General features: G+C 45.2%; 1 protein-coding gene and 2 long non-coding RNA genes across 30 annotated transcripts in view; 1 reads left to right on the forward strand and 2 right to left on the reverse strand.

Annotated features, from left to right (window-relative positions):
• Positions 1–24,729, forward strand: part of LOC126988037 (galactoside alpha-(1,2)-fucosyltransferase 2-like) — a 147,167-nt gene that overhangs the window by 59,629 nt on the left and 62,809 nt on the right. For 2 of the 28 annotated variants that reach the window (XM_050845790.1, XM_050845791.1), the window contains exon 8: positions 22,124–23,320. The exons of 15 other annotated variants lie outside the window; for them this stretch is intronic. In XM_050845790.1, coding sequence (XP_050701747.1) covers positions 22,124–22,350 — 227 coding nt within the window. In that variant the 3' untranslated portion in view covers positions 22,351–23,320. Of the gene's footprint in view, positions 1–638; positions 1,004–1,254; positions 1,392–1,818; positions 1,918–2,671; positions 2,848–5,082; positions 5,294–12,543; positions 12,706–13,174; positions 13,363–20,022; positions 20,186–22,123; positions 23,321–23,766; positions 23,911–24,729 lie in introns of those variants that run through there. 11 more of the 28 variants (XM_050845817.1, XM_050845818.1, XM_050845812.1 and 8 more) reach the window with 10 other exon arrangements.
• Positions 1–24,729, reverse strand: part of LOC126988041 (uncharacterized) — a 122,158-nt gene that overhangs the window by 36,416 nt on the left and 61,013 nt on the right. The window lies entirely within an intron of this gene.
• Positions 1–24,729, reverse strand: part of LOC126988040 (uncharacterized) — a 44,448-nt gene that overhangs the window by 2,224 nt on the left and 17,495 nt on the right. The window lies entirely within an intron of this gene.

The following is a 24,729-nucleotide window of genomic DNA, read 5'->3' on the forward strand; positions in this document are numbered from 1 at the left end:
GGTGACGGTCAATGATAGCCGTATCAACCACAGGTTCTGTTAACTTAAAAACTATATATATATATATATATATATATATATATATATATATATATATATATATATATATATATATATATATATATATATATATATATATATATAAAATCAGGTTTGTAATACTAAATAAATAAAGTTGGTTTTCGGGCACAGTCATGGGCGAGGCAAGGGCCAGCGAATTGCTTTGTGAAAGAATATGAGAAACACTCTCAAAAAAGTATCTCTAATGGATGGAGGCCGTAGTAATAAAAGAAGCAGTAGTAGTAGTAATATCAGCAGCAGCAGTATTAGTAGTGATAGTAGTAGTAGTAGTAGTAGTAGTAGTAGTAGTAGTAGTAGTAGTAGAAGAAGGAGTAGTAGTAGAAGAAGGAGTAGTAGTAGAAGAAGGAGTAGTAGTAGAAGAAGGAGTAGTAAAAGAAGTAGTAGTAGCAGTAGTAGTATTTCCTTTCCTCCATCCACATTCATACGAGTTATGACACCGAAGCCCATGGACTCCTGCCATTGTGACCTTATCACGCATGCAATTCCTCTCCACACAATCATTTCGTGATAAGATATGTGAGTCCGGTATCTCACCTCATTTATCTGTTAATCTTTGTGGAAAATCGGCTCAGAAGTTCCTTTCATGCATCAGTGGAGCATTGCCATGCACCACGACAGATACACGTACGTGAAGGTTTGAGTGCAAGTTTTAGTGCAAGTCCACGTGTTCCCAAGGTTTGTAGACAGTAGCAATAAAATGCACACTACGGGATGATGGAAATAGGAACAGTGGCGGAATTATCAGAGAAGGACCGACGAGATTTGTGAACTAGTGCTTGTTGCCTCTCTTTTTATCTGCAGTCAGTAACTTCATTCTGACTGCTCTTCTGAACTTGCTATATAGCTCCTTGCCTCCACCCTTCCCGCGGCTCCCCTGCACCATCTACTCATCTGTATACTATCCAAATCCCTTATGCAAGAGGTAAGCACCACCTTCATTTTTCATCCATGTCGCCGGTTAAATGGGAAAGCCTTCTTTTGTATTTCATCCTCCTTACGAATTCATCGCTTTCAAGAGGGAAGACCAGAAACTAATGGTATTAGAGAGGATATTTTATCTTTTTCCCCTTGAGGCAAATGCTGTAAATGAATATAAAGCTGTGCTAAGGCTCACAAGTGTGCCTGCGTCTTGATTAATGAAGCGTAACAGAGTTTATGACGTGGACTTGTCAGGAGAACGTGCGGCTGTGCAGGTGTGTTGACCCGTGGGCAGCAGCTGCATCAACACTACCTGCCTGAGGAGCGGAGGTGGCGGTGGTGTGTTGCAAGAGGCTGAGGCAGACACATTAAGCCTGAGATGAGGTGTTGTGGTGAGTAGATTATAGTGTTTCCTCTTACTCTTCCCCTTGTTCCTCCTCTTTCTCCTCCTGTAATCGAACAACACAACAAGACAAAGTTCACGAAGACTGGAAGCAAGCACATGTACTGCCGATCTTCAAAAAGGGAGATCAGTGCGTGGCCTTAAACTATAGACCTATAAGCCTGACGTCAGTGGCGGGGAAGATGCTCAAGATCATTGGACACTCACACACACACACACACACACACACACACACACACACACACACACACACACACACACACACACACACACACACACACCTATCTGTCTTTACAATCGATAAATTACCTGTATTCCTCTTTCCATGTCTACCTATCTATTTAATTCTACATATATATCTTAGTTTGTCTCACCGTGTAGCCTGTATATCTATATGCCTGTACCTCTTTCCGCAGGTGCCCTTCTGCCCCGCGGCCAGGGCGGGCGTCGCTGCGTGTTACTGGCGATAACGGTCTTGACGGTGCTCTTCCTCCACCTCCTCGTCCACCGCCAGGGTGTGTATGGGATCAGTGTGCCTTATGGCCAGTCCAAGTGTTGTCAGAATTTTATCACACTGAGCTCAACGTGAAAATGGTTTTGGTGGAGCACAGAATAACGTAAAGAAAGTTATACAGTAGGCAGCCCTACTACACGACTATATGGGCGACACACGAGCTCGCGTACTAGGAATACATATATGTTCTTATGGGAAAAATGGTATATGGGCGGCACTGCCCTGACTCACTGACCTTTATAGTACATTGGAGGTATATTTATGATACATATATATATATATATATATATATATATATATATATATATATATATATATATATATATATATATATATATATATATATATATATATATATATATATATATATATATATATATATATATATATATATATATATATATATATATATATATATATATATATATATATATATATATATATATATATATATATATATATATATATATATATATATATATATATATATATATATATATATATATATATATATATATATATATATATATATATATATATATATATATATATATATATATATATATATATATATATATATATATATATATATATATATATATATATATATATATATATATACACAGTAGTAACACACACACACACACACACACACACACACACACACACACACACACACACACACACATGCACACGTAAATCTGCACAGTGCATCACCATTCAGCTTATAAGCTTTGTCTAATTTCTCCTGACAGTGGTGGAGCCCTTAATTTTTTTACGCCAGTGGGCTGATGTCGGCGAACGTGTGCCAGTGGGGGAGGTTTTGCAGGTGACCTCCGGGAGTCCATCGACCACACCACCACGCCAAAGCACAGTCAAGAATGAAAGCAAGGCCACCACCGTGAAGAAAGACGACCCTTTTAAGAATCAAGTGAGGCAGAGGGCTGGTCAGTTTTATATCACTAGAGAAAGAAATCACGGGCAAAATATATAAAAACGGAAATAGGCAGGGATAACTACGACATCCTTAAAGGTAAAGTGAATGAGACAAGGAGTCTCCAAAAACAGTGCGAGAGGTGTCTTGATACTCCCTTCCTGAATGAGTTCAATTCATTGTTGGATGTTAATACAGACTATATATGGAAGGCTGTTCCGGGGTTTATCATCGAAAGGGATGAAAGAATGAGGAGCTGGTTAGCTCTTGCATAAGGAATTTGGACAATATAGGGGTTACCTAGTGTAGAGGCTTGTGCAACGAGACCGCAGAAGTGGTGTAGGCAAGCAGTTAGCACGTGCAGAAGAAGAATTTATATGAAAATAGCGGTAAAATTTAAAAAAAAGAACCAACGCAGTGGCTGAATCTACTAGGTAAATGAGAGTCAGTGAGGAGGGGAGCTGATGAAGCGGAAACCATTACTGATAGTCTTCTACCTCTTAAATTTCGCCGCCATGTTGCCTCTCTTTCTATCTTCTATCGATATTTTCATGCTGACTGCTCTTCTGAACTTGCTAACTGCATGCCATCCCCCTCCCGCGGCCTCGCCACACACGACTTTCAACTCATGCTCATCCCTTTAATGGCCAAATCTCTTACGCAAGAGTTAACCAGCATTTTCACTCTTTTATCCCTCACGCTGGTTAACTCTGGAACAATCTTCCTTCATCTGTATTTCCTCCTACCTACGACTTGAACTCTTTCAAGAGGAGGGTATCAGGACACCTCTCCTCCTGCAATTGACTTATCTTTCGGCCAATCCTCTAACTCTTTTTAGGAGCAGTGAGTAGCGGGCTTTCTTTCACATTTGTTTCCTTTTTTATGCCCTTGAACTGACTCCTATGCTGTAAACCACATACACACACACACACACACACACACACACACGCGCGCATACACGTAAACAGGCACTCTCCTGCCCACACTCAAACAGACATACATACAAACATACACATTCAGTCACATCGTGGAAAAAAAATGTTGCAGTAATTCACACACGAACACTCAGCAGTTTAAAGCGCGCGCGAACACATACTCACACTCATTGAATATATATATATATATATATATATATATATATATATATATATATATATATATATATATATATATATATATATATATATATATATATATATATATATATATATATATATATATATATATATATATATATATATATATATATATATATATATATATATATATATATATATATATATATATATATATATATATATATATATATATATATATATATATATATATATATATATATATATATATATATATATATATATATATATATATATATATATATATATTACTGTAACTTCCTCTCCTCAATCTTCATTCTCTTGTTACAACTTCCCCTTCTCCAACTCCTTCTCTTGCTGCAACTCACGCAAATCGAGACGCAACTGAGACTCCGGGGACAAAGCTTCTAGGTACAAGAGAGTGAAGTGGACAACACCAGTGGACAGGGGACATGGGGCGGACAGGAGGCAAGTGGCTGGGTGAAGTGAGCTGTCGTGGGCTAGGCGATTGGAAACACCGTAGGACTGTTCCGAGGGGTTGTGCAGTAGAGCACTTCCTCAGCAGGGAACTCGGGGTTTCCTGAGTCCAACGTTGACTATGGACAAGATCCGCTTCGTGTATTGTGTCTAGGGTTGTGTCTAGGGGACTCCATGGTAGTACAGACTATAAATGACAAGTAATTTACAATAATCAACAAATTGAGGTGAATTACTACAGTGTAGTAATTCACTGTTAGCACTGTTAACAGAACAACTCAAATATCCTGGCGAGGTCGCCAGTGTTACGGTTGCAGGTTTTGAGGGGCACACTTTTTTTTTATTTTTACATCTCAGCATATAGCGCCTGTAGGCTTTCTTCAGAGGCCTAGCTGGTGGTCGGCCCAAGCCCGTCATGGCGCAGGCAATTTTTTTTATAGTGGCACAAGTTATGCTGTGCACCTCAAACTGCCTGCCCGGTACTCTACTATTATTTAGCCCTATTGCAACTTTAACGTCTTAATTTTTTTCTTTTACTATTTTTTTCCTCTTCCGTTCGCCTGCATTACCCTCCTCCTCATCTTGTTTTGCTCTTCTGCTACTGGTGTTATTACTTTTTTGCGCTGTAATATAGGACTTTCCTTCTCCTTCCACGCAGGTCATCCTAAATAAATGGCCTCCAAAGGTAAAGTTTCCACTGATGTTGTTCAACAATCCGGGTCGCCTCGGTAATCGACTCTCCTCATACGCATTCGCCCTCACCTTCCACGCCGCCCACAACGCCACCGCCACCACCGCCGTCACGCGAGATTCCATGAACCAACTGGTCGCTCTCCTGGACACCGCCTACCTCACCCTGCCCGTCGTGGGTAAGATATACATATACAGTCGTCCCCCAAATAGTACAGGGTTAGGGACCCATGACCCCCGTACTATTCGAACATCCGTATAAAATTAGAGCCCCCCTAGAAACATTCCTGGGCACTCTTACGGAATCCGTGTCCCGCCTGGCTCAGCTGTTACCCACGGGCCCAAGTTACCAGTTATGCATTTTCTGATGCAGTCACAGTGCAGTGTTACCACGTTATTGGGGTCAAGGGGGGCGAAGCCCCCGTTAGAGGTCAGGTTATTTAAAGTTCGGTTGGAGAAGTTTAAAAATGCGTCCCTTAACTATATAATATTGTTGTGCTGGAAGCTTCCCCCGGCGACCATAGGCCTCTAGAAGGCTCCCGGAGAAACGAGCAAAGGGGCGGGGAGCAAGGCAAGCCGTCCGCGGCCTGGCGCCAGGCGGGAAGTGTTGCCAACTCGCATATATTTTTGCTACATGTTCTTGTATGATCTAAAGTATACTGTAATATTCTAGACTGTACTGTTCTAGATATATATAGGAGAAGAGGGCGAGAGAAGTCCAGTCCCAGTCATAGTAAGCTAGTGGTAAGTGAAGAGTCAGAGTGAAGTGTACTACTAAGGAAGAACATTAAACTACAGAAACTGTGCAAAGTGTTTACATATCTCCCTCCCACGGAGTCTCCTGACGGCGACACGGAACCCAAGTAACACGTTCGGCATAACACTGGTGTCAGGAGTGTAGGCATTTGTTTTTCGCCATGGAGACTCGTTCCCAAGCTGCCCAGAGGGACGACATGTTGACTGAACTTTTGGAAGCCTTGAGACTACAGGGGGAGAAACTAGAAAGAGCACTCCAAGAACTCAAAGAACAACAAGAAAAAGCACAGCAACAACAAGAAAAAGCACACCAAGAACTCAAAGAACAACAAGAAAGAGCACAGCAACAACAAGAAGGAACACTCCAAGAACTCAAGGAACAACAAGAAAAAGCACACCAAGAACTCAAAGAACAACAAGAAAGAGCACAGCAACAACAAGAAGGAACACTCCAAGAAGTGGAGAAAGAACACACAAATCTTCAACAAGAGATGGAGGTGGTACGGGAGACGACACACAAAGAAATACTAGAAATAAGTGACAGAGTGAAGGCCCTTGAAGACTGCTTGGCTGGAAACGGACAGCCAGTGCCTGCAGGGGCTAGTTGTACCCAAGATGCTTCTCCTACGCAAGTCCGGGGTAGTTTGAGCCCTGTTTCGCCTGAGTTTATCCCCGCAAGAAGTTCCGCCAGCCCCATGGGTCTGCTGGGTTCGCCTGTTAGAAAGAAGCCTCAGGAGTTTGATGGCAAGGTCTCCTGGGAGGCTTACCGCGCTCAGTTTGAGCTGTTGGCAGCTCGGAACGGATGGGATGACCAAGAGTGCGCGGTACAACTGGCCACTAGCCTGAAAGGGGCGGCGCTGGAGGTCCTTGCTCAGCTCGACAATGCGACAAAGGGCACCTACAGCGGGCTGGCACAGGCGCTGGAGCAACGATATGGGACCAAGCACCAGAACGAGCTCTTCAGGGTTAGGTTCAGAACCCGCAACAGGAGGCGCGGCGAGTCTCTCCAGGAACTCGCTCAGGACCTTGAGAGCATGGCGCACAAGGCATACCCAGGTGCCACCCCTGACCTGCTGACGGTTTTGCTGCGTGATCAATTCATCGATGCCCTGGACAGCCCTCAGCTGAAGATACAAGTGAACCAAGCTAAGCCAACATCAATGCAGGAAGCTCTGGCACGTGCCATGGAGTTTGAGTCCTTTGTTAGGTCTAGCTTATCAAGCTTCAGGGACGACTCGACTTCTGGCTTTAGGGCACGAAAGGGCGCTGTCAGCGACACAGACAGGTTCCAAGGAACGTGCTGGTACTGCGAGAAGGTTGGGCACAAGGAGAACGAATGCTATAAGAGGAAGAAGGAATATGAAGGTGCCGCTAAGAAGAAGCCCAGGGAAGGACCCAAGTGCTGGACCTGTGGAGAAAATGGGCACTGGAAGAATGAGTGTCGGAAAAATGTGCCCCCAACGAGGGACCACCACTCGGGAAACTAAGAAGGACTGGTTCACGGGGGCAACGACCAGTCTGTCCTGTACATGCCCCGAAGATATCAATGTGCAGGAGAACCACCATGACAAGCTGCCAAGTGGAGGGCAAGGTTGACGGAGTGTTGTGGCCTGTGGTCGTCGACACAGGCTCGGAACGCACATTGGTGCGGCCTGACGTGGTGAGTCATCGTCGGCTTCCTAAGACGCCGCATCGACTGTGCGGAGTCACAGGACACTACGCAGAGCTCAGAGGCCCAGTGGACGTGAAGTTTGAGCTCGGAGGAAAGGAAGAGTTCCTCTCTGTGTACGTGGCCGACATGGATGACCCGTGCATCCTAGGTATGGATTATCTTGTCTCCCACAGGTGCGAGCTGGACTTCCGCGCTAAGCAGCTGACTGTAGGAGGAAGGAGGGTGCCACTGACGACTGTGAACAAGGAAGACCTGCCAGTGACGGTCAAGCGCACCACCATTATTCCTCCGAGGTCGGAGATGCTGTTACCCTGTCAAATTACGGGTGCCCCCCCGGCTAGCCTGTGTGTGGTAGAGAGTGGAAGTCGATGCCCGGTAGAAAACGGGGTGATTGTAGGAAGTACTTTGGTAGACCCTGCTGCAGCGGAAGTGCCTGTCGTCGTGGCCAATGTCTCCTTCAGCCCAAAGAAAATAAAACAAGGGACCATGGTGGGATGGTGCCAAGAGATCGACCAGAAACCAAGAACCTGTGTCTGCAGGAGAACCCTGACGAAGCCCCAGGAGGAGCTGCCTGACTACCTGCGCGATCTGTTTGACAGGAGCTCCAAGTGTCTAGAGGAACCCCAAGTGGAACAGCTCAGGAGCTTCTCGTGAGAAATGCAGATGTGTTTTCCACAGGAGACCTGGACTTGGGGTGTACGGACCTGGTAGAGCACCACATCGACACAGGTAGCCACCGCCCAGTGAAGCAAGCTCCTCGAAGGATGGCACCAGCCCGTCGCAAGGAGATGGATGAGGTAATGGATGATCTCCGGCAACAAGGGTTAATCGAGCGGTCCAGCAGCCCGTGGGCGTCTGCTGTAGTGCTCGTCAGGAAAAAGGACGGTTCCCTCAGGTGCTGCGTGGACTACCGAGCCCTCAACGATCTCACCATCAAGGATTCATACCCACTCCCACGGATCGACGACACGCTCGACGCCTTGGTGGGCTCCAAGTGGTTTTCAACACTGGATATGAAGTCTGGGTATCACCAAGTCAAAATGGCGGAGCAGGACAAAGAAAACAGCCTTCTCCTACGGTCAAGGCCTGTGGCAGTTTAAGGTCATGCCCTTTGGCCTGTGCAACGCGCCGGCCACGTTCGAGCGGCTGATGGAGAGGGTGCTGGAGGGACTTCACTGGAAGACGGCACTCATCTACCTCGACGACGTGATTGTCTTTGGCCAGACCTTCGAGCAGGAGATGAAAAGGCTATCAGAGGTTTTCGCCCGGTTTAGAGCTGCACACCTTAAGCTCAGCCCGAAGAAATGCTGTCTGTTCCAAAAGGAGGTCCAATACTTGGGACACATCGTGAGCGAGGCTGGAGTACGCACTGATCCTGAGAAGGTGGCTGCGGTAAGGGACTGGCCGACACCCACCAACGTGAAGGAGCTGCGGAGCTTCCTCGGGTTGTGCTCATACTACCGCAGGTTTGTGAAAGGCTTCGCTACGATTGCTGCACCACTGCACCTCCTGACGAAGAAGGGCGCAAGTTTGAGTGGACAGCGGAAACTCAGGTTGCCTTTGAGAAGCTCAAGGAGGCCCTCATCAGCTCGCCCGTACTCACCTACCCAGACCCCTCTAAGCCTTTTATACTGGATTGTGATGCCAGTGATGAGGGATTGGTGGAGTGCTGTCCCAGGCATGTGCCGACATGGAACGGTTGTGGCCTACTTCAGCAAGAAGCTCACTCCAGCCGAGAAAAACTATTGCGTGACCCGGAAAGAACTCCTGGCAGTAGTCAAGAGCCTTGACTTTTTCATGCTTACCTGTACGGTGCAACTTTCACCATCCGCACGGATCACGCTGCATTGCGGTGGCTGAAGTCACTGAAAAACCCTGAGGGCCAGCTTGCTCGCTGGATAGGTAAACTAGAGCAGCATCACTATACTATTGTGCACCGATCTGGACTAACACACGGTAACGCGGACAGCTTGAGCCGGCGCCCCTGCCTACCTGAGTGTCAACATTGCCTCCAGAGGGAAAGCGTCCAGAATATGTGCCGCCGCACTACAGTGGAACAGACAGCGGAGGTGCCATGGGAAGACTTGGGAAAACTGCAGCGGGAGGACCGAGATCTGAGACCAATTATGGAGTGGCTGAGTCAGTCGTCAACGCGACCTGGGTGGGAAGTAATCTCGAGAAAGCCCTACCACCAAGAATTACTGGACTCAGTGGGACACTCTTCGGATAGACGACGGGGTGTTGCAGCGACGCTGGGTCTCTCATGATGGTCTTGACCACTACTGGTCCACGGTGTTACCTGTGAAGTCCCGGGAAGGCGTCTTGAAAGAAATGCATGACAGCATCACCAGCGGACACCTTGGGGTAAAGAAGACACTGAGTCGCCTGCGCCAAAGGTTCTACTGGGTTGGCATGAGGAAGGACGTGGAAGAATGGTGTCACGCGTGTGAGGTGTGCTGTGCAAAGAAGGGCCCCAAGAAGCGTCACCGTGCCCCACTGCAACTATACCAGGTTGGAGCCCCCATGGAACGGGTGGCAGTGGATATAGCAGGACCCTTGCCTCTGACGACGAACGGAAATAGGTACATCTGCGTCACAATGGATTACTTCACCAAGTGGCCGGAAGCCTACGCCATCCCTGACCAGGAAGCCACTACCATCGCCAAGGTTTTGGTGGAGGAGTTCTTCTGTCGCTTCGGTGTGCCTAACGAGCTCCATTCCGACCAGGGAAGGAATTTTGAGTCAACAGTCCTTGCTGAGTGCTGCAAGCTTCTGGGTATCAAGAAGACCGGACCACCCTCTGCACCCACAGTCAGATGGAATGGTGGAGAGGTTTAATTGGACGTTGGGCCAGGAGTTGGCCAAGCAGTGCAACAATGATCAGTCTTCATGGGATCAGAAGCTGCCTGCGCTTCTCATGGCCTACAGGTCTGCCGCCCACGAGACTACGGGGTATTCACCGGCAAAGCTGATGTTTGGACGTGAGCTGCGATTGCCGGTGGACCTACTGACAGGAAGGCCTCCTGGGGAAAGCCTTCCAAGGACGCCCAGTTTTGCCCGTCAACTAGAGGAACGGCTGGAAGAGGTGCACCATCAAGTCCGAGGTGCCTTGAAGTTCTCCGGGGAGGCCATGAAGCGCGGTTACAATATGAGGGCAAGCCACGTTGACTTCAAGGAAGGAGACCGAGTCTGGCTTTACAACCCGCAGAGGAAGAAAGGACAGTCTCCGAAGTTACAGAGCCCCTGGGAAGGCCCTTACACTGTGCTAGAACGCCTCTCCGACGTGACTTACCGAATCCAGAGAACGGAAAAGACCAAGCCGAAAGTTGTCCACGTCAACCGCCTATGGAAGTACCACGGTCCGGGAAACTACACCTGGAACAACTACAGACATCCAGCAGCCGACGAAAACGCAAGGGACGTCCAGGACCGAGAGGAGGTCGACGACGACGTAGGCCTCCTGGCCCTTTCAGCCGAGGGAGATAACCTCCCGGCTTCGGCAGATGTTCCAGGGACACCCCAAGAAGCGGACGACGACGAGGCGCACCAGGAGACAGACGCGCAGGAGGCAACGAACAGAAGACAGAGACAACGCAGGCGTCCACAGCGATACGACGATTATTATGTTTTTGATTAATTCTCTTATGTTTGTACATAGTTAAGTGTGTGATCGGGACGATCACAATTAAGAGGGGGGGATAGTGTTGTGCTGGAAGCTTCCCCCGGCGACCATAGGCCTCTAGAAGGCTCCCGGAGAAACGAGCAAAGGGGCGGGGAGCAAGGCAAGCCGTCCGCGGCCAGGCGCCAGGCGGGAAGTGTTGCCAACTCGCATATATTTTTGCTACATGTTCTTGTATGATCTAAAGTATACTGTAATATTCTAGACTGTACTGTTCTAGATATATATAGGAGAAGAGGGCGAGAGAAGTCCAGTCCCAGTCATAGTAAGCTAGTGGTAAGTGAAGAGTCAGAGTGAAGTGTACTACTAAGGAAGAACATTAAACTACAGAAACTGTGCAAAGTGTTTACATATCTCCCTCCCACGGAGTCTCCTGACGGCGACACGGAACCCAAGTAACACGTTCGGCATAACAATATGGAGGCGTAATGTCGTATTTTGAAGGCGCAGAGTCAATCTTCACAATTACCATTTCGTATCTCTTTTCAAGTACGATTTAGAAACCGATAGAAACTGTGGTGGAGAGTAAGAGAGAGTGTAAGTGTATGCCATGGCTCACTCGCTGATAATGTGGAAGGGCGCACTGCCAGGATGGTTCGTTTGCTCAGGGTGGTAACACTACAGCAGAAAATGCATAACTGGCAACTTCGGCCGGCGAGTAGCAGCTGAGCCAGGCGGGACCTCCGGATTTCGTAGGAGTGCCCACTCCTGCCCACCAATTTTTTGTTTAAGGTAAGAAAAAACCTATTTAGGTGTTTATAATAGGTTAATTTATGAACAAACAGAAAAGGACGGCCTTTATCTCCACTCTTGCAGCACTCTTGGAGCACTGGCAGATACTGCGGCAAGAATTTCTTTTCCACTATGATAGATACAGCGAACACTGCTCTCATTCACGTGGTATGCTCTCCCTACCACAACATAACTCATTTCAAAGCGTAACTTCTCCTAAATCTGAATTCTTCTGCAAGGTGAACACCTTTCTCGAATGCTTTGGGATGCTTTCAGCAGGTGTTTTGGTAGAACAGTTTTGCCACTCACCATGGCTATTCGATGCAACGAGCGGGAAATTTAAAAATCCAAAAAAACTCTTCCATGACAATCCGTATAAAATCGAAACCGTACTATTTGAGGGACAACTGTATATATATATATATATATATATATATATATATATATATATATATATATATATATATATATATATATATATATATATATATATATATATATATATACGTATTATATAATCCATGGCTAAGGTACCGCACAAAAGGGCAGCGCCCATAACCTCGTGGTCCTCATCGTCCTCATCCTTTCAGATGGAAACCTAATAAAAGAGGCAAAGAATAAGAAGGCGCATGTGTCGGTTGGTATTCCCAGCTGGAAGAAGAACGACATGGTCAGCCACCTGGAGCCGGCCTACCAGAGGGGCGAGAAGGAGTACCGAGAGAGTGGCAAGCCGAAGATGTACTCGCTGAAAGGTACGGTGTGTGTGTGTGTGTGTGTGTGTGTGTGATATAGATAAAGAGATGATTGCAAAGTTTCTGTAATAAAATTGTTGGGTATTGTAAAAAAGTTATTTTTCACTATTGCAACAGACATACAGTAAAATATAGTACAGTACAGTGTAGGATGTGCAATATTTAGTATCGCTAGACAATCTGGAGACTGCATTGTGCGCATGCGCCGGTGCACAGCGCGATTTGAGCCTGTGAGGCACACGCCTTGTTCAGTGGATGCTGCACCGAGCCCAGCACGCTGTCACATCGATTATTTCGCTACACGTTCTTCGGCTCATATCTATTTATTTCAGGACTCCCTTCAATCTATTCGTTCTCTTTGACACTCCAGAGACTTTTAACTGCTCCTGGCTTGCTATGACATTATTTGTGCTCTGAAGTTGCTGATTTTTCCATACATCGTCTGTACGACTTTGCTCTCCCTCACCAGGATACCCCAACCGCATGTATATGCTCGCAGGACACCACCACACCATCCGAGCCGCCTTCAGGTTCAAAGAAGACTTAAAGCAGAAGGTCGCAAAGTTCCTGGAGGGGGTGCGGCAGAAGAGGGGGCGTCGGGACATCACCTTCGTCGGCTTCCACATTCGGAGGACGGACTACAGGCGAGTGATAAAGGTACACGTGGAGCCAGGCTTGATCGTTTTAGGCTGGCATCATCTTTTATTCCTAAACTTCAAGACCATGTTTTCCTTTTCCTGTAGTGTTTATTTCCTTATTTATCAAGCGTCTGCTCAGTTGCTTTCCTACAAAAGAAAGTGTAGGTTGAGGTTCCTTTAGGTCTCAAACGTTAGTTAGTTTGTTAACTGGAATTGTAGTTATGCCTCCTGGTCTACCTCTTATTCTTCCATTATTTTTTTATCTCTTCCTTGCTTCCTTCCTTCTCATGTATCCCAGATTCCCGTCGTTACTTCGCTGTAATCTGTATATCCGTTTAACTATATATTGCTTAACACCCAGGATGTAACCAGCACGCGTATTTACGAACTGTGGCGACTCATCTTCGGCACCAGCGGCGAGGACGGTCGCGTGGACACCTTCCAAGGGGTCACTCAACAAAGTTCGACACTCCGGTACACTTATGGGGTTCCGGACAAAAGTTCGTATAGAAAAACTTCGTATGGCAATAATTCGTAGGAAAAAGTTCGTTTGCCTAAAGTACGTCAGGATAAAGTACGTAGGGTATAAAGTTCGTCATGCCAAAAGTTCGTAATGGAAAAAAATCGTAATGGAAAAAAATCGTAAAGTTAAAAGTTCGTCGTGCAAATGTTCGTTAGAAAAATGTTCGTACACGTAAAAGTTCGTATGGAAAAGGTTCGAATGCAAATGTTCGTACGCCAATGCAAGATGGCGCCACTATAAACACTCGCCTGCGCCAGAACGGGCTGGGCCGACCATCAGGCCCCACCTGGAAGAAGCCTTGGCCCGACCATCAGGCCCCACCTGGAAGAAGCCTTGGCCCGACCATCAGGCCCCACCAGGAAGATGCCTACCGGCGCAACAGGCAACGACGTAAAAAATAAAAAATAAAAATAAAAAAAACTGTACGTACGCAAATATTCGTCAGAGATAAAGTTCGTATGGTATAGAAAAAAACTTCGTATGGCAATAATTCGTTGGATAAAGTTCGTTTGATTCTAGGACCAAAGTACGTATGGAAATAGTTCGTATATAGCTATATATATATATATATATATATATATATATATATATATATATATATATATATATATATATATATATATATATATATATATATATATATATATATATATATATATATATATATATATATATATATATATATATATATATATATATATATATATATATATATCTATATAGAGAGAGAGAGAGAGAGAGAGAGCAAATTGGTGTATGGGTGTGTTTCGTTAAGAACTCGGTAGAGTTCTTCAAAGACAATGGCACTGCCCACTGTCAAAACACATTCCACTATACCTAGAAAATTTCCACGATGACTGTTGGCTCTCAAGATATAGCTGGAAGCCAGACTCTTTCTCGAGTCATCAGAGTTTTGAGAGAAGTCTTGGGCTTTCCAGGATGTGACACACACACACACTCACATACACACAAACACACAATTATATACTTTGAGAGTAAGAGTAGTAAAGTTGGGGGGATACGTAGTAGCAGCGCATGGCCTCGGTGCTCATCTCCGTAACATTGGTCCTTGAGACTGTGGTGGAAGGGAGCCCCCATTACCCCGGGACACAGGGCCAGTGTGATATCTGGGTTACCACAGATTACCTTCCCCATATTTCCCCAGGTATCCATTTATCGACCAGCCCAAGAGGGAGGATGAACAGCTGGGTGAGCTGCACGCAGGCTGCCTGGGCCGGGATTCGAACCCGGGCCTGCGGAGTAGAAGCCAGGCACGCTAACCAGTAGACCACGGAGGCGTATAACTTTGAGAGTGACACAGGCTAAATGGACTTAATTATATTGCTTTTGAAAGTCACTTAATCTGACTTCATATATATAATAACAACTTCTTTACTAATATAATTAAAGAAAGAACTGCTGGTATACATGAACACAATCACAACTTAAATTGTAAAAAAAGGGGAGAAATTATCTGACTAAAAATTAACTGCAGGACAATATGGCTGAGCTTATTATACACTTAATAAAATGTAAAGCATATAGCACCGTGGTGTGTACTATTTGGAGCAATTCTTCACAGCTTGCTATTAAACATCTTTTTATATGTTATTTCCAACAGAAAACTTAAATAAATTGCAAATACAACACATGTTTGAAGAAATCAAAAGAGACCTTTAGAACATAAGAACATAAGAACGCAGGAGTCTGCAAGAGGCCGGCAGGCCTGTACGAGGCAGCTCCTTGGACCCTAAGCTCCCGTGTATCTAACCCCACCTAATATCGCTGTCCATGAATTTATCTAGTCTATTTTTGAATGTGACAATTGTATTGGCACTCACCACATGACTGCTAAGCCTATTCCACTCATCCACCACCCTGTTAGTAAACCAATTTTTGCCTATGTCCCTGTTGAATCTGAATTTATCCAGTTTAAACCCGTTACTTCGTGTCCTACCCGGTTCTCTTACCAACAAAACCTTATGAATGTCTCCTTTATTAAAGCCCTTCATCCATGTATAAACCTCGATCATGTCTCCACGCACCCTTCGCCTTTCTAGAGAATGCAAGTTTAACTGTTTGAGTCTTTCCTCGTATGGCAAGTTTCTCAACCCCTGAATCATCTTAGTCATCCTCCTCTGCACCGATTCTAACATTTTGATATCCATTCTATAGTAGGGTGACCAGAACTGAACCGCATAGTCAAGATGAGGTCTAACTAATGCTAAATATAGTTTGAGGAAGACTTCGGGGCTTCTGTTGCTTACGCTCCTTGAAATAAATCCCAGTACCCTATTAGCTCGATTTCTAGCTTGAATGCATTGTGCCCTTGGACGGAGATCAGAGCTCACTAAGACCCCTAAATCCCTCTCGCACCCAGACCTACTTATGAGAGTGTCATTTAAGCAATAGTTATGTGAGGGGTTGTTCCTACCTACACTCAGAATACTGCACTTCCCTACATTGAACTCCATCTGCCATTTATCCGCCCAGTCATATAATCTGTTGAGTTCACCTTGGAGAATACTAGCGTCCTGATCCGACTCAATTACTCTACCGATCTTGGTATCATCTGCAAATTTACTAACATCACTACTAATTCCTGTGTCTAAGTCATTGATATAAATAATAAACAAAAGTGGACCTAATACCGAAAGTGATGCATAAGAAATACAGAATTTCATGCCCTGCAATATTCAACAAAGTCCTGTAAAGGTCCAGCTATTGCAGTCATTCTGGTTGAGACGATTCAAGGAAATCTACACATTTCTGTAAACTATCCAGTAATATATGCTTGGTCTTGCTTCTTCAGAATCTTTTATCTTGTGTCTCCTGCCTGGAAGTTTAAGGGTCCGACGCTGCACCACTGCTGGGACATATGGGCTGCTAGGTGTTGTAGCACCCACTACACTTACAGGTTACACTCAGTCTCCTATAAAAGGAAAATTATTTGCTTGGTCATCATAACCAGGATCATAAGAGAGAGGGTTAAAGTGACTGGCTAGTAGTTAAAGGTTAAGAAGCAATGAAGTAGAAAGTTTACATAGTTAATAAACTTAATCTGTGGAAATGAAGAAAAAAGAAATACAATACTTTCCAAAGAGCAGCTCGCTGTATTATGGCTTAAAACACTGTCGCACTACTATAAATGCAATAACAATAAGTAAAAAGCTCTTTCATAGTGCTTGAGATAAACTAACTTCCTATTAAAACATAGATACTTTAAATTCACTATTATAAGAATTTAAAGTATCTATGTTTTAATAGGAAGTTAGTTTATCTCAAGCACTATGAAGGAGCTTTTTACTTATTGTTATTGCATTTATAGTAGTGCGACAGTGTTTTAAGCCATAATACAGCGAGCTGCTCTTTGGAAAGTATGCCGTTTTATTTACTTCCCAATATCTGAGCAGCTGACAATGTCTGAGCTCCACTCCTAATCCTAGCCACATTACTGGGCAGTGCCCTGGTGGCAAATCTTAATGACTGATATGTTTGCTAAGCTCTACTGCTCAGTAAATGGCCTCACCTCTATGAAAATACTGAAATGACACCACGTACTAAAGTGTGTGTGCACCCATATCCCTTCCCCTCTCCATGGTGAGATAACTTGGTGCATGCAAGTATATTACACTTTTACCTACAGAGGAGGTCAAAACAGGGTAATGAGACTGATCATGGACAACTTGGAGGACAAAGTCATGGCTAAGAACTGACAGAAAGGCACGTTTATAACGTTACCTAAAGGATACCTTCATGCAGGTTAACAAAAATGTTTCACTCACTAGCACGTTTTAGCAACAATATACCAAGCTGACTCTCCACATGACAAGTGATTGGCTTACCTGAACTTCCTCACTTCATCTCCGTACTCCCGGTGGGGCAGACAACATCGCCTGCCTCTGTCACGGGCCACGTGCTGCACTGGTGTTGAGGTTCCTGTGATTGGCTACTGTCTCTAGAGTACGTATGTATCGAGCGCTGCCATTGGTTGAACGAAATATGTCAACATCACACTACGCCGTCTGTCGGCGGGAGTGTGAAACAGCGTTAAGGCAGGAAAATCTAAACATGGCGGACTTAAGATTTTTTTGGGAATCGCAAGATACGACATTCTTATTTCCGCCATATTGGATCCACTTAAGATTGTCGTATCTGCGAGGCGTTAGTGAATCTGGGCCCTGGGCTACAAGATCTTTATTCTTGAAATAATTCCTGGAGGCAGTGACTTATCATGTCTGTGTGCTCAATGTGTATTATTTTGCGTTACCGGGAAGGCGGCGGCGGCAGAGTGCAAAGTTATGATGTTGGTTGTCGGTGGCGGAGGCGAGGCGGGCGGTGGCGGTGGTGGTGGTGGTTGTCGGCAGGGTCGGCTCTCAGCAACACCCCGCCATTTTTCATGGGTTTCGGACAAAAGTTCGTATAGAAAAACTTCGTGTAGGAATAGCGACTTATTACCATACAAACATGCTTACGAACTTTTCCGTACGTACTACTTTACCCAGAAGAATTTTATCCCTGACGAACATTTGCGTACGAATTGCATATGATTTTTTTTCTATACGAAATTTTGTCCCGACGAACTTTTGTCATTACAAATATTTTACATACGTACTTTATACCATACGAACATCTGTATACGAAGATTTGCGTACGAACTTTTTGCTTACGAACAAATTCATACGAAATATTTCCATACGAACTTTTTATAGACGAACTTCTGTCCCGACGAACTTTTGTCGTTACGAATATTTTACATACGTACTTTATACCATACGAACTTACGCGTACGAACGTTTGCATACGTACTATTTTCAAACGAACTTTATCCCTTACGAACATTTGCTTACGAACAATTGCGTACGAACAATTTCCTTACGTACTTTGGTCCTAGAATCACACTTATGAGCCCATGCTCTCCCAATATTCTCTTCTCTTCTCTTCTCTCTCTCTCTCTCTCTCTCTCTCTCTCTCTCTCTCTCTCTCTCTCTCTCTCTCTCTCAATCGGAGAAGAGCTGAGCGTAGAGGAAGGGCATGAGGGCATGAGTGTGCGTGAGTGTCGAAGTTTTTTGAGTGACCTCTTGAAAGGTGCGCGACCGTCGTCACTTCTGATGCCAAAGGTGGGAACAGTTCGTAAATATGCAACCGGTATGCTGCCGCCTTTGCTCGCACCCCCTCCCAAGCGCCTAATTAAAGGATAATTCACACCATTCTTATCTTCTCTCAGAAATGGCTCGGTGTGGCCAGCCGGGACTTTACTCGATCCGGTTAAGGCAGATGAAATATGTAACAAAGAAAACAAACAAAGTACTTAATACCGTGTTCCGGGATAGAAGCAATAACGTCATTCCTAGAACTATTACGTCTGTTTTCGCCACCCGTTTCTCTCTTTAGAGTTATACCTCTCCCTGAGAACCCCAAGAATTCCCCGTGCATTATTCTCACTCGAATCATAGTCACTCCGGGGTCACCAGTTGTAACGTAAACCTCGAGGCTATAGGTCCACACTGCTGACGGAGGAAAAGGCGGAAGACCAGGCAAAGTCCGCCAGTATGAGTCCCAGAACTCCACTTTCAGATCCTCGATGCAAGGCAGGAACCATGTTGCCATGGCGTCAATGGGTCGCCTACCTGCCATGGTAATATAAGGAGATTGAAAGACTCAATTCCTCTCTGCGTCTGTCAGTAGCGTGGGCCTCTAGCCTCAAGGCTCACGCTACAACTGGTGGCCCCGGAGTGACTATGATACGAGTGAAAACAAGTCACTACATTACTCCCCCCCTAGTGACTGACCGCTGGTTCACTCATCATAGCCACTCCAGGGCCACCTTGTTGCGTGACCCTCGAGGCTAGAGGCTCACAACACTTACAGAGGCAGAGAGGAATTGAGTCTTTCAATCTCCTTCTGTTACCAAGGCAGCTAGGCGACCCACTGGCGTTGTGTCCTTGCAACATGGTTCCTGCTTTGCATCGAGGATCTGAAGTTGGTTTTCAGGGGCTCACACCGCTGGATTTTGTCTGGTCTTCTGCCTGTTCTTTCGTCAGCAGCATGGGCCTCTGGCTTCCAGGCTCACGCTACATTTTCCTTAGCCATTCTTTAGCCACTCACTGCGGACCAGTTTGCATACACAACATCCTCGCCATTTACCTTTTTCAGAGCTTTTTCAAGTGCACTTCGCCGTTGCCGGGCCTTGCGTTCTACCAATCGGCCATGAACCATTACCGCGCCACCCTGAGGAACCCCGTCTTCGTGGTGGCCTCAGACGACCTGTCCTACGCGCGGCAGCACCTCAACACCAGCACGGACGTTGAGTTTACAGGTGAATAGTAGTGTTATGGGACTCTCTCTCTCTCTCTCTCTCTCTCTCTCTCTCTCTCTCTCTCTCTCTGCGCACCCCCCACCCCACCCATTTCGTGTAAATGGACGTTGTAGCGCGAGAATGGAATAAACTTACACGTTCAGTGGTCCAGTGCAGTACGATTGATTCATTTAAAAAAACAGCTCGACCGACACCGCCCTAAACTTCATATTCACTAAAGGAGATATGCAGTCTTGGTGACATTTAACATTGAAATTAATAGGATGTCACTTACGTTTAAGAACAGACCACCTAGTCTGGACCATAGGGTTTGTGTGGTCAATATCTATGTCAAACTATGTAAAATAACTGTGTAATTTTGTTATTTCAACATTACTGAAACAAGAACATGTTGCTCGTAGTAGCAATACAGTAGAAGTAGTAGTAGTAGTAGTAGTAGTAGTAGTAGTAGTAATAGCAGTAGTAGTAGTAGTAGTAGTAGTAGTAGTCGTAGAAGTATTTAATCCAGTTCCATCTCAGAAAATATATTGCCGTCCGGCGCCCCTCTCCCAAATTGTCGCAATCCGTTTGTTTGTCTCAGCAAACACACAACTGGTATACAGCAATGCTAAATACAACAGAATTCATCTAAAAACAATAAAGTATACTGTATTAGCATTTTTCTAACCATATGAAGACGTGTAACAAGTATCATCTGTCTGTTGACAATGTTACGCCGCCCATTCTCCGAGCGGCCACACCTCACCTGGGCAGGCAGCGTTACACACCATATCTGCGTAGGCCGTGGAAAGGAACAGAACAGCGCCGAGACTCACACAATGGCACTGCGAGGCGGCAACACCACGCGTCTCGCACACCCACAAGTTGGCAGGCAGGCGTGGAAGGACTCGACCGTGAGGCCTAAGGCTCGGTTTTCTCGTTTAATGAAGACCACAAGGTACACGGCAAGTCACAGTAGAGAAAACACAGTCACCGGGAACAGTAACAAAGCACAAAGCTCCTCACAGGGCAACACCTGCGGTTACTCTTTCTCTCTCACTCGGCTCACTGTAGCGGTCTGCCCCGGGCGGGCCCTCGCACACCCTGTCATACCCGCCCATGGTTGCACCATCCTGAGCAAACATTTGTTTGCACAAGTCAATTGTCAAATGGGTAGGCGGTGGTTGAGTGGCTGGCGTGCCTGCGCCCTGTCCAACAGGACGCGGGTTCGGGTCATGCCCGCCGCCACATGTGGAATTTTTTAGTCACCGCCGAGTGGCCTAAGACTACTCACAATACATGCTGTCGTGAAGACCACCTATCAACCCGGACTCTAGATTCTCCATCTAAAGAGAGGTTCAAATATGAGCTCTGGGGGCCAGCATGAGCCAAGCACTATGGCGCCACCACTTGCCTGCAACATTATGGGCTGGGCCCGACCATCAGGCCCCAACAAGAAAGACTACCGGTGCCATACGCCGAAAGGTAAAAAAGAAAAAAAAAAAAAAAAAAGAAAGAATGAAAGAAAAAGAACAACTATTACACAATATACAAACACACAAACAATAGAAACACACGTACAAAACCGCACATTTGTAAGAATAAAATAAAAGCATAATACTTGTTATTTGTATATATATTTTTAGAGAAAATGTAAATGCAATGTGTCCTACTCCTTTTCAGTGAATTCGTTGTCACCTGCATTGTTGTATATCAATTATGTGTTTGCTGAGAGGAATGCACGGATTGCCGCAGCATGGGAGGTGGTCGCCGAGCGGCACTTTCTTTGCTGAAATGAAAGTAATGGAGTATAGGAGTGGCAGCTGTTATAATATAGCAGCAGAAATAGCCATAGTCGTAGTACTTGTTCTAACTATTTTTGTTGTTGACTTTTGCTCTTTTTCTTCTTTTCATCTTTTCCTCCTCCTCCTCCTCCTCCACCTGCTCCTCCTCACGCAGACATGAAGACGGCGGCAGAGGACATGGCGTTGCTGGGGTCCTGCTCCCACTCCATCATGACTGTGGGTACCTTCGGGTTCTGGGCATCGTTCTTCGCGGGCGGGCAAGTCGTGTACCCGCTGTTCACGAACTGTACCTTGAAGCCTTTCGTTCACCCCGACCACCTGGGCCCGCGAGGCTACGAAAGCTGGAAGCCTTTTGATGTAGACGGCGGCGGGCCAGTGTAGGGCAGGGCGTGGCGTGTTGGGCCGTGTTGGGATGACATTTTATTATAGCAAGGGAGGCAGCTGAAGGAAAAAAAAAAAGGCCCGCTAAGCCCTGCTCCAATAAAAGAAAAAAGTGTGAGTGGCCAGAAGAGAGTCCCATTTCGGAATAAATTTAGATGGATTGATATTTAGACTGACCGCTTGATTGGTACAGGTACGTTGGTGGGTAGGTAGGCAGGTAGGCAGGTAGGCAGATAAAGAGTAGACTAGGTCGGTGGTGAATGGATGATAGAGAAGAATCTTTGAATGAATCAGTCAACTATTACTGAACGAAAGAATAACGAAAGAAACGGGCGTGCCAAAACAGGAAAAAAGACTATTACTTCTATTAGAAACAACACCACGACCACCACCACCACCGCTACTGCTACTACTCCTGCTACTACTACTACTACTACTACTACTACTACTATTTCACGACAACAACAAAAACAACAACAATACAGATACACGTATTGCAGTAGTAGTAGTAGTAGTAATAGTAGTAGTAGTAGTAATAGTAGTAGTAGTAGTAGTAGTAGTAGTAGTAGTAGTAGTAGTAGTGTTGCTGCTACTACTCACCTCGTGTGTGGCGTCAGGTAAGATTGTAGAGTGGCGGCAATGTCATGTTGTCCGACAGCCTGTAATTACAACTCTTCCCAAGCTATTATACTTTTTTTCTGGTTCTTATTGTTTCCGTATTAGTAAAGTTGTGTAATTATTTTGAATGATCTTCAAATAATTGGAATTTGTGTTGTTGCCAGGTATTGTGTTGATTGAAAATATAGTTAACGTATTATAAGATGCACCCAATATGCCTTTAGTGATTAATTATGGACCATAAATGTTAAACAGTTAGTGATTTTGTAATTTATTATGCTAAAGATATGACTTCTTGAAATCTTGTATGTACATAATTATAAATTGTGGTCAATAAATGTTTACTTACTTTCTTACTTACTTACTGTGTGTGTGTGTGTGTGTGTGTGTGTGTGTGTGTGTACACACACACACACACAGACACACAGAGAGAGAGAGAGAGAGAGAGAGAGAGAGAGAGAGAGAGATTGACGGTAGCGCGGGAGAGTCGGAGGGCGGAGAGCGGAGAGCAGTTTCCTGCTTGCACAGCCTTGTTCATGCACTGTGCTACATCACTTTAACCTCGGGGAGGAGCCTCGGGAGGATGCGCGGGATGGGACGAGTTTGGAGCCGACCGTGGGTTGCCCTTAGTTATTTAGATCTTGGCTGTAACCATAAACAACCAAGCTGCGACATGGCAAAAGTAATGCCACTCGCTCTTTTACGTGAGAGGAGAATTCAGTTCCTAACAGTAAAGTTTAAAGCTACTGCTAGAAGTAAAACAGCATCTAACAGTCATTTTAAAAGTACTTCTTGGAGTCTTTATTAATACCACCCCAGGTGTGTTGACGCGTTGGCAGCAGCTGCATCACCACAGTCACTAAGTGCCTGAGGAGCGGAGGTGGCGGTGGTGTGTTGCAAGAGGCTGAGGCAGACACATTAAGCCTGAGATGAGGTGTTGTGGTGAGTAGATTATAGTGTTTCCTCTTACTCTTCCCCTTGTTCCTCCTCTTTCTCCTCCTGTAGTAAAGCGTTTGACAAAGTTCCTCACCAACGACTGTTGCTTAAATTACAGGCTCACGGAGTAGAGGGTAAAGTTTTGAACTGGGTCAAGGCGTGGCTTAGCAATAGGAAGCAAAGAGTGCAAATCAATGGTAAAAGATCTGACTGGGGATGTGTTACGAGTGGGATCCCACAAGGTTCGGTATTAGGTCCACTTTTGTTTATTATTTATATCAATGACTTAGATACAGGAATTAGTAGTGATGTTAGTAAATTTGCAGATGATACCAAGATCGGTAGAGTAATTGAGTCGGATCAGGACGCTAGTATTCTCCAAGGTGAACTCAACAGATTATATGACTGGGCGGATAAATGGCAGATGGAGTTCAATGTAGGGAAGTGCAGTATTCTGAGTGTAGGTAGGAACAACCCCTCACATAACTATTGCTTAAATGACACTCTCATAAGTAGGTCTGGGTGCGAGAGGGATTTAGGGGTCTTAGTGAGCTCTGATCTCCGTCCAAGGGCACAATGCATTCAAGCTAGAAATCGAGCTAATAGGGTACTGGGATTTATTTCAAGGAGCGTAAGCAACAGAAGCCCCGAAGTCTTCCTCAAACTATATTTAGCATTAGTTAGACCTCATCTTGACTATGCGGCTCAGTTCTGGTCACCTTACTATAGAATGGATATCAAAATGTTAGAATCGGTGCAGAGGAGAATGACTAAGATGATTCAGGGGTTGAGAAACTTGCCATACGAGGGAAGACTCAAACAGTT

This window comes from Eriocheir sinensis, chromosome 67, assembly GCF_024679095.1.
Source record: "Eriocheir sinensis breed Jianghai 21 chromosome 67, ASM2467909v1, whole genome shotgun sequence".
Classification (NCBI taxonomy): Eukaryota; Metazoa; Arthropoda; class Malacostraca; order Decapoda; family Varunidae; genus Eriocheir; species Eriocheir sinensis.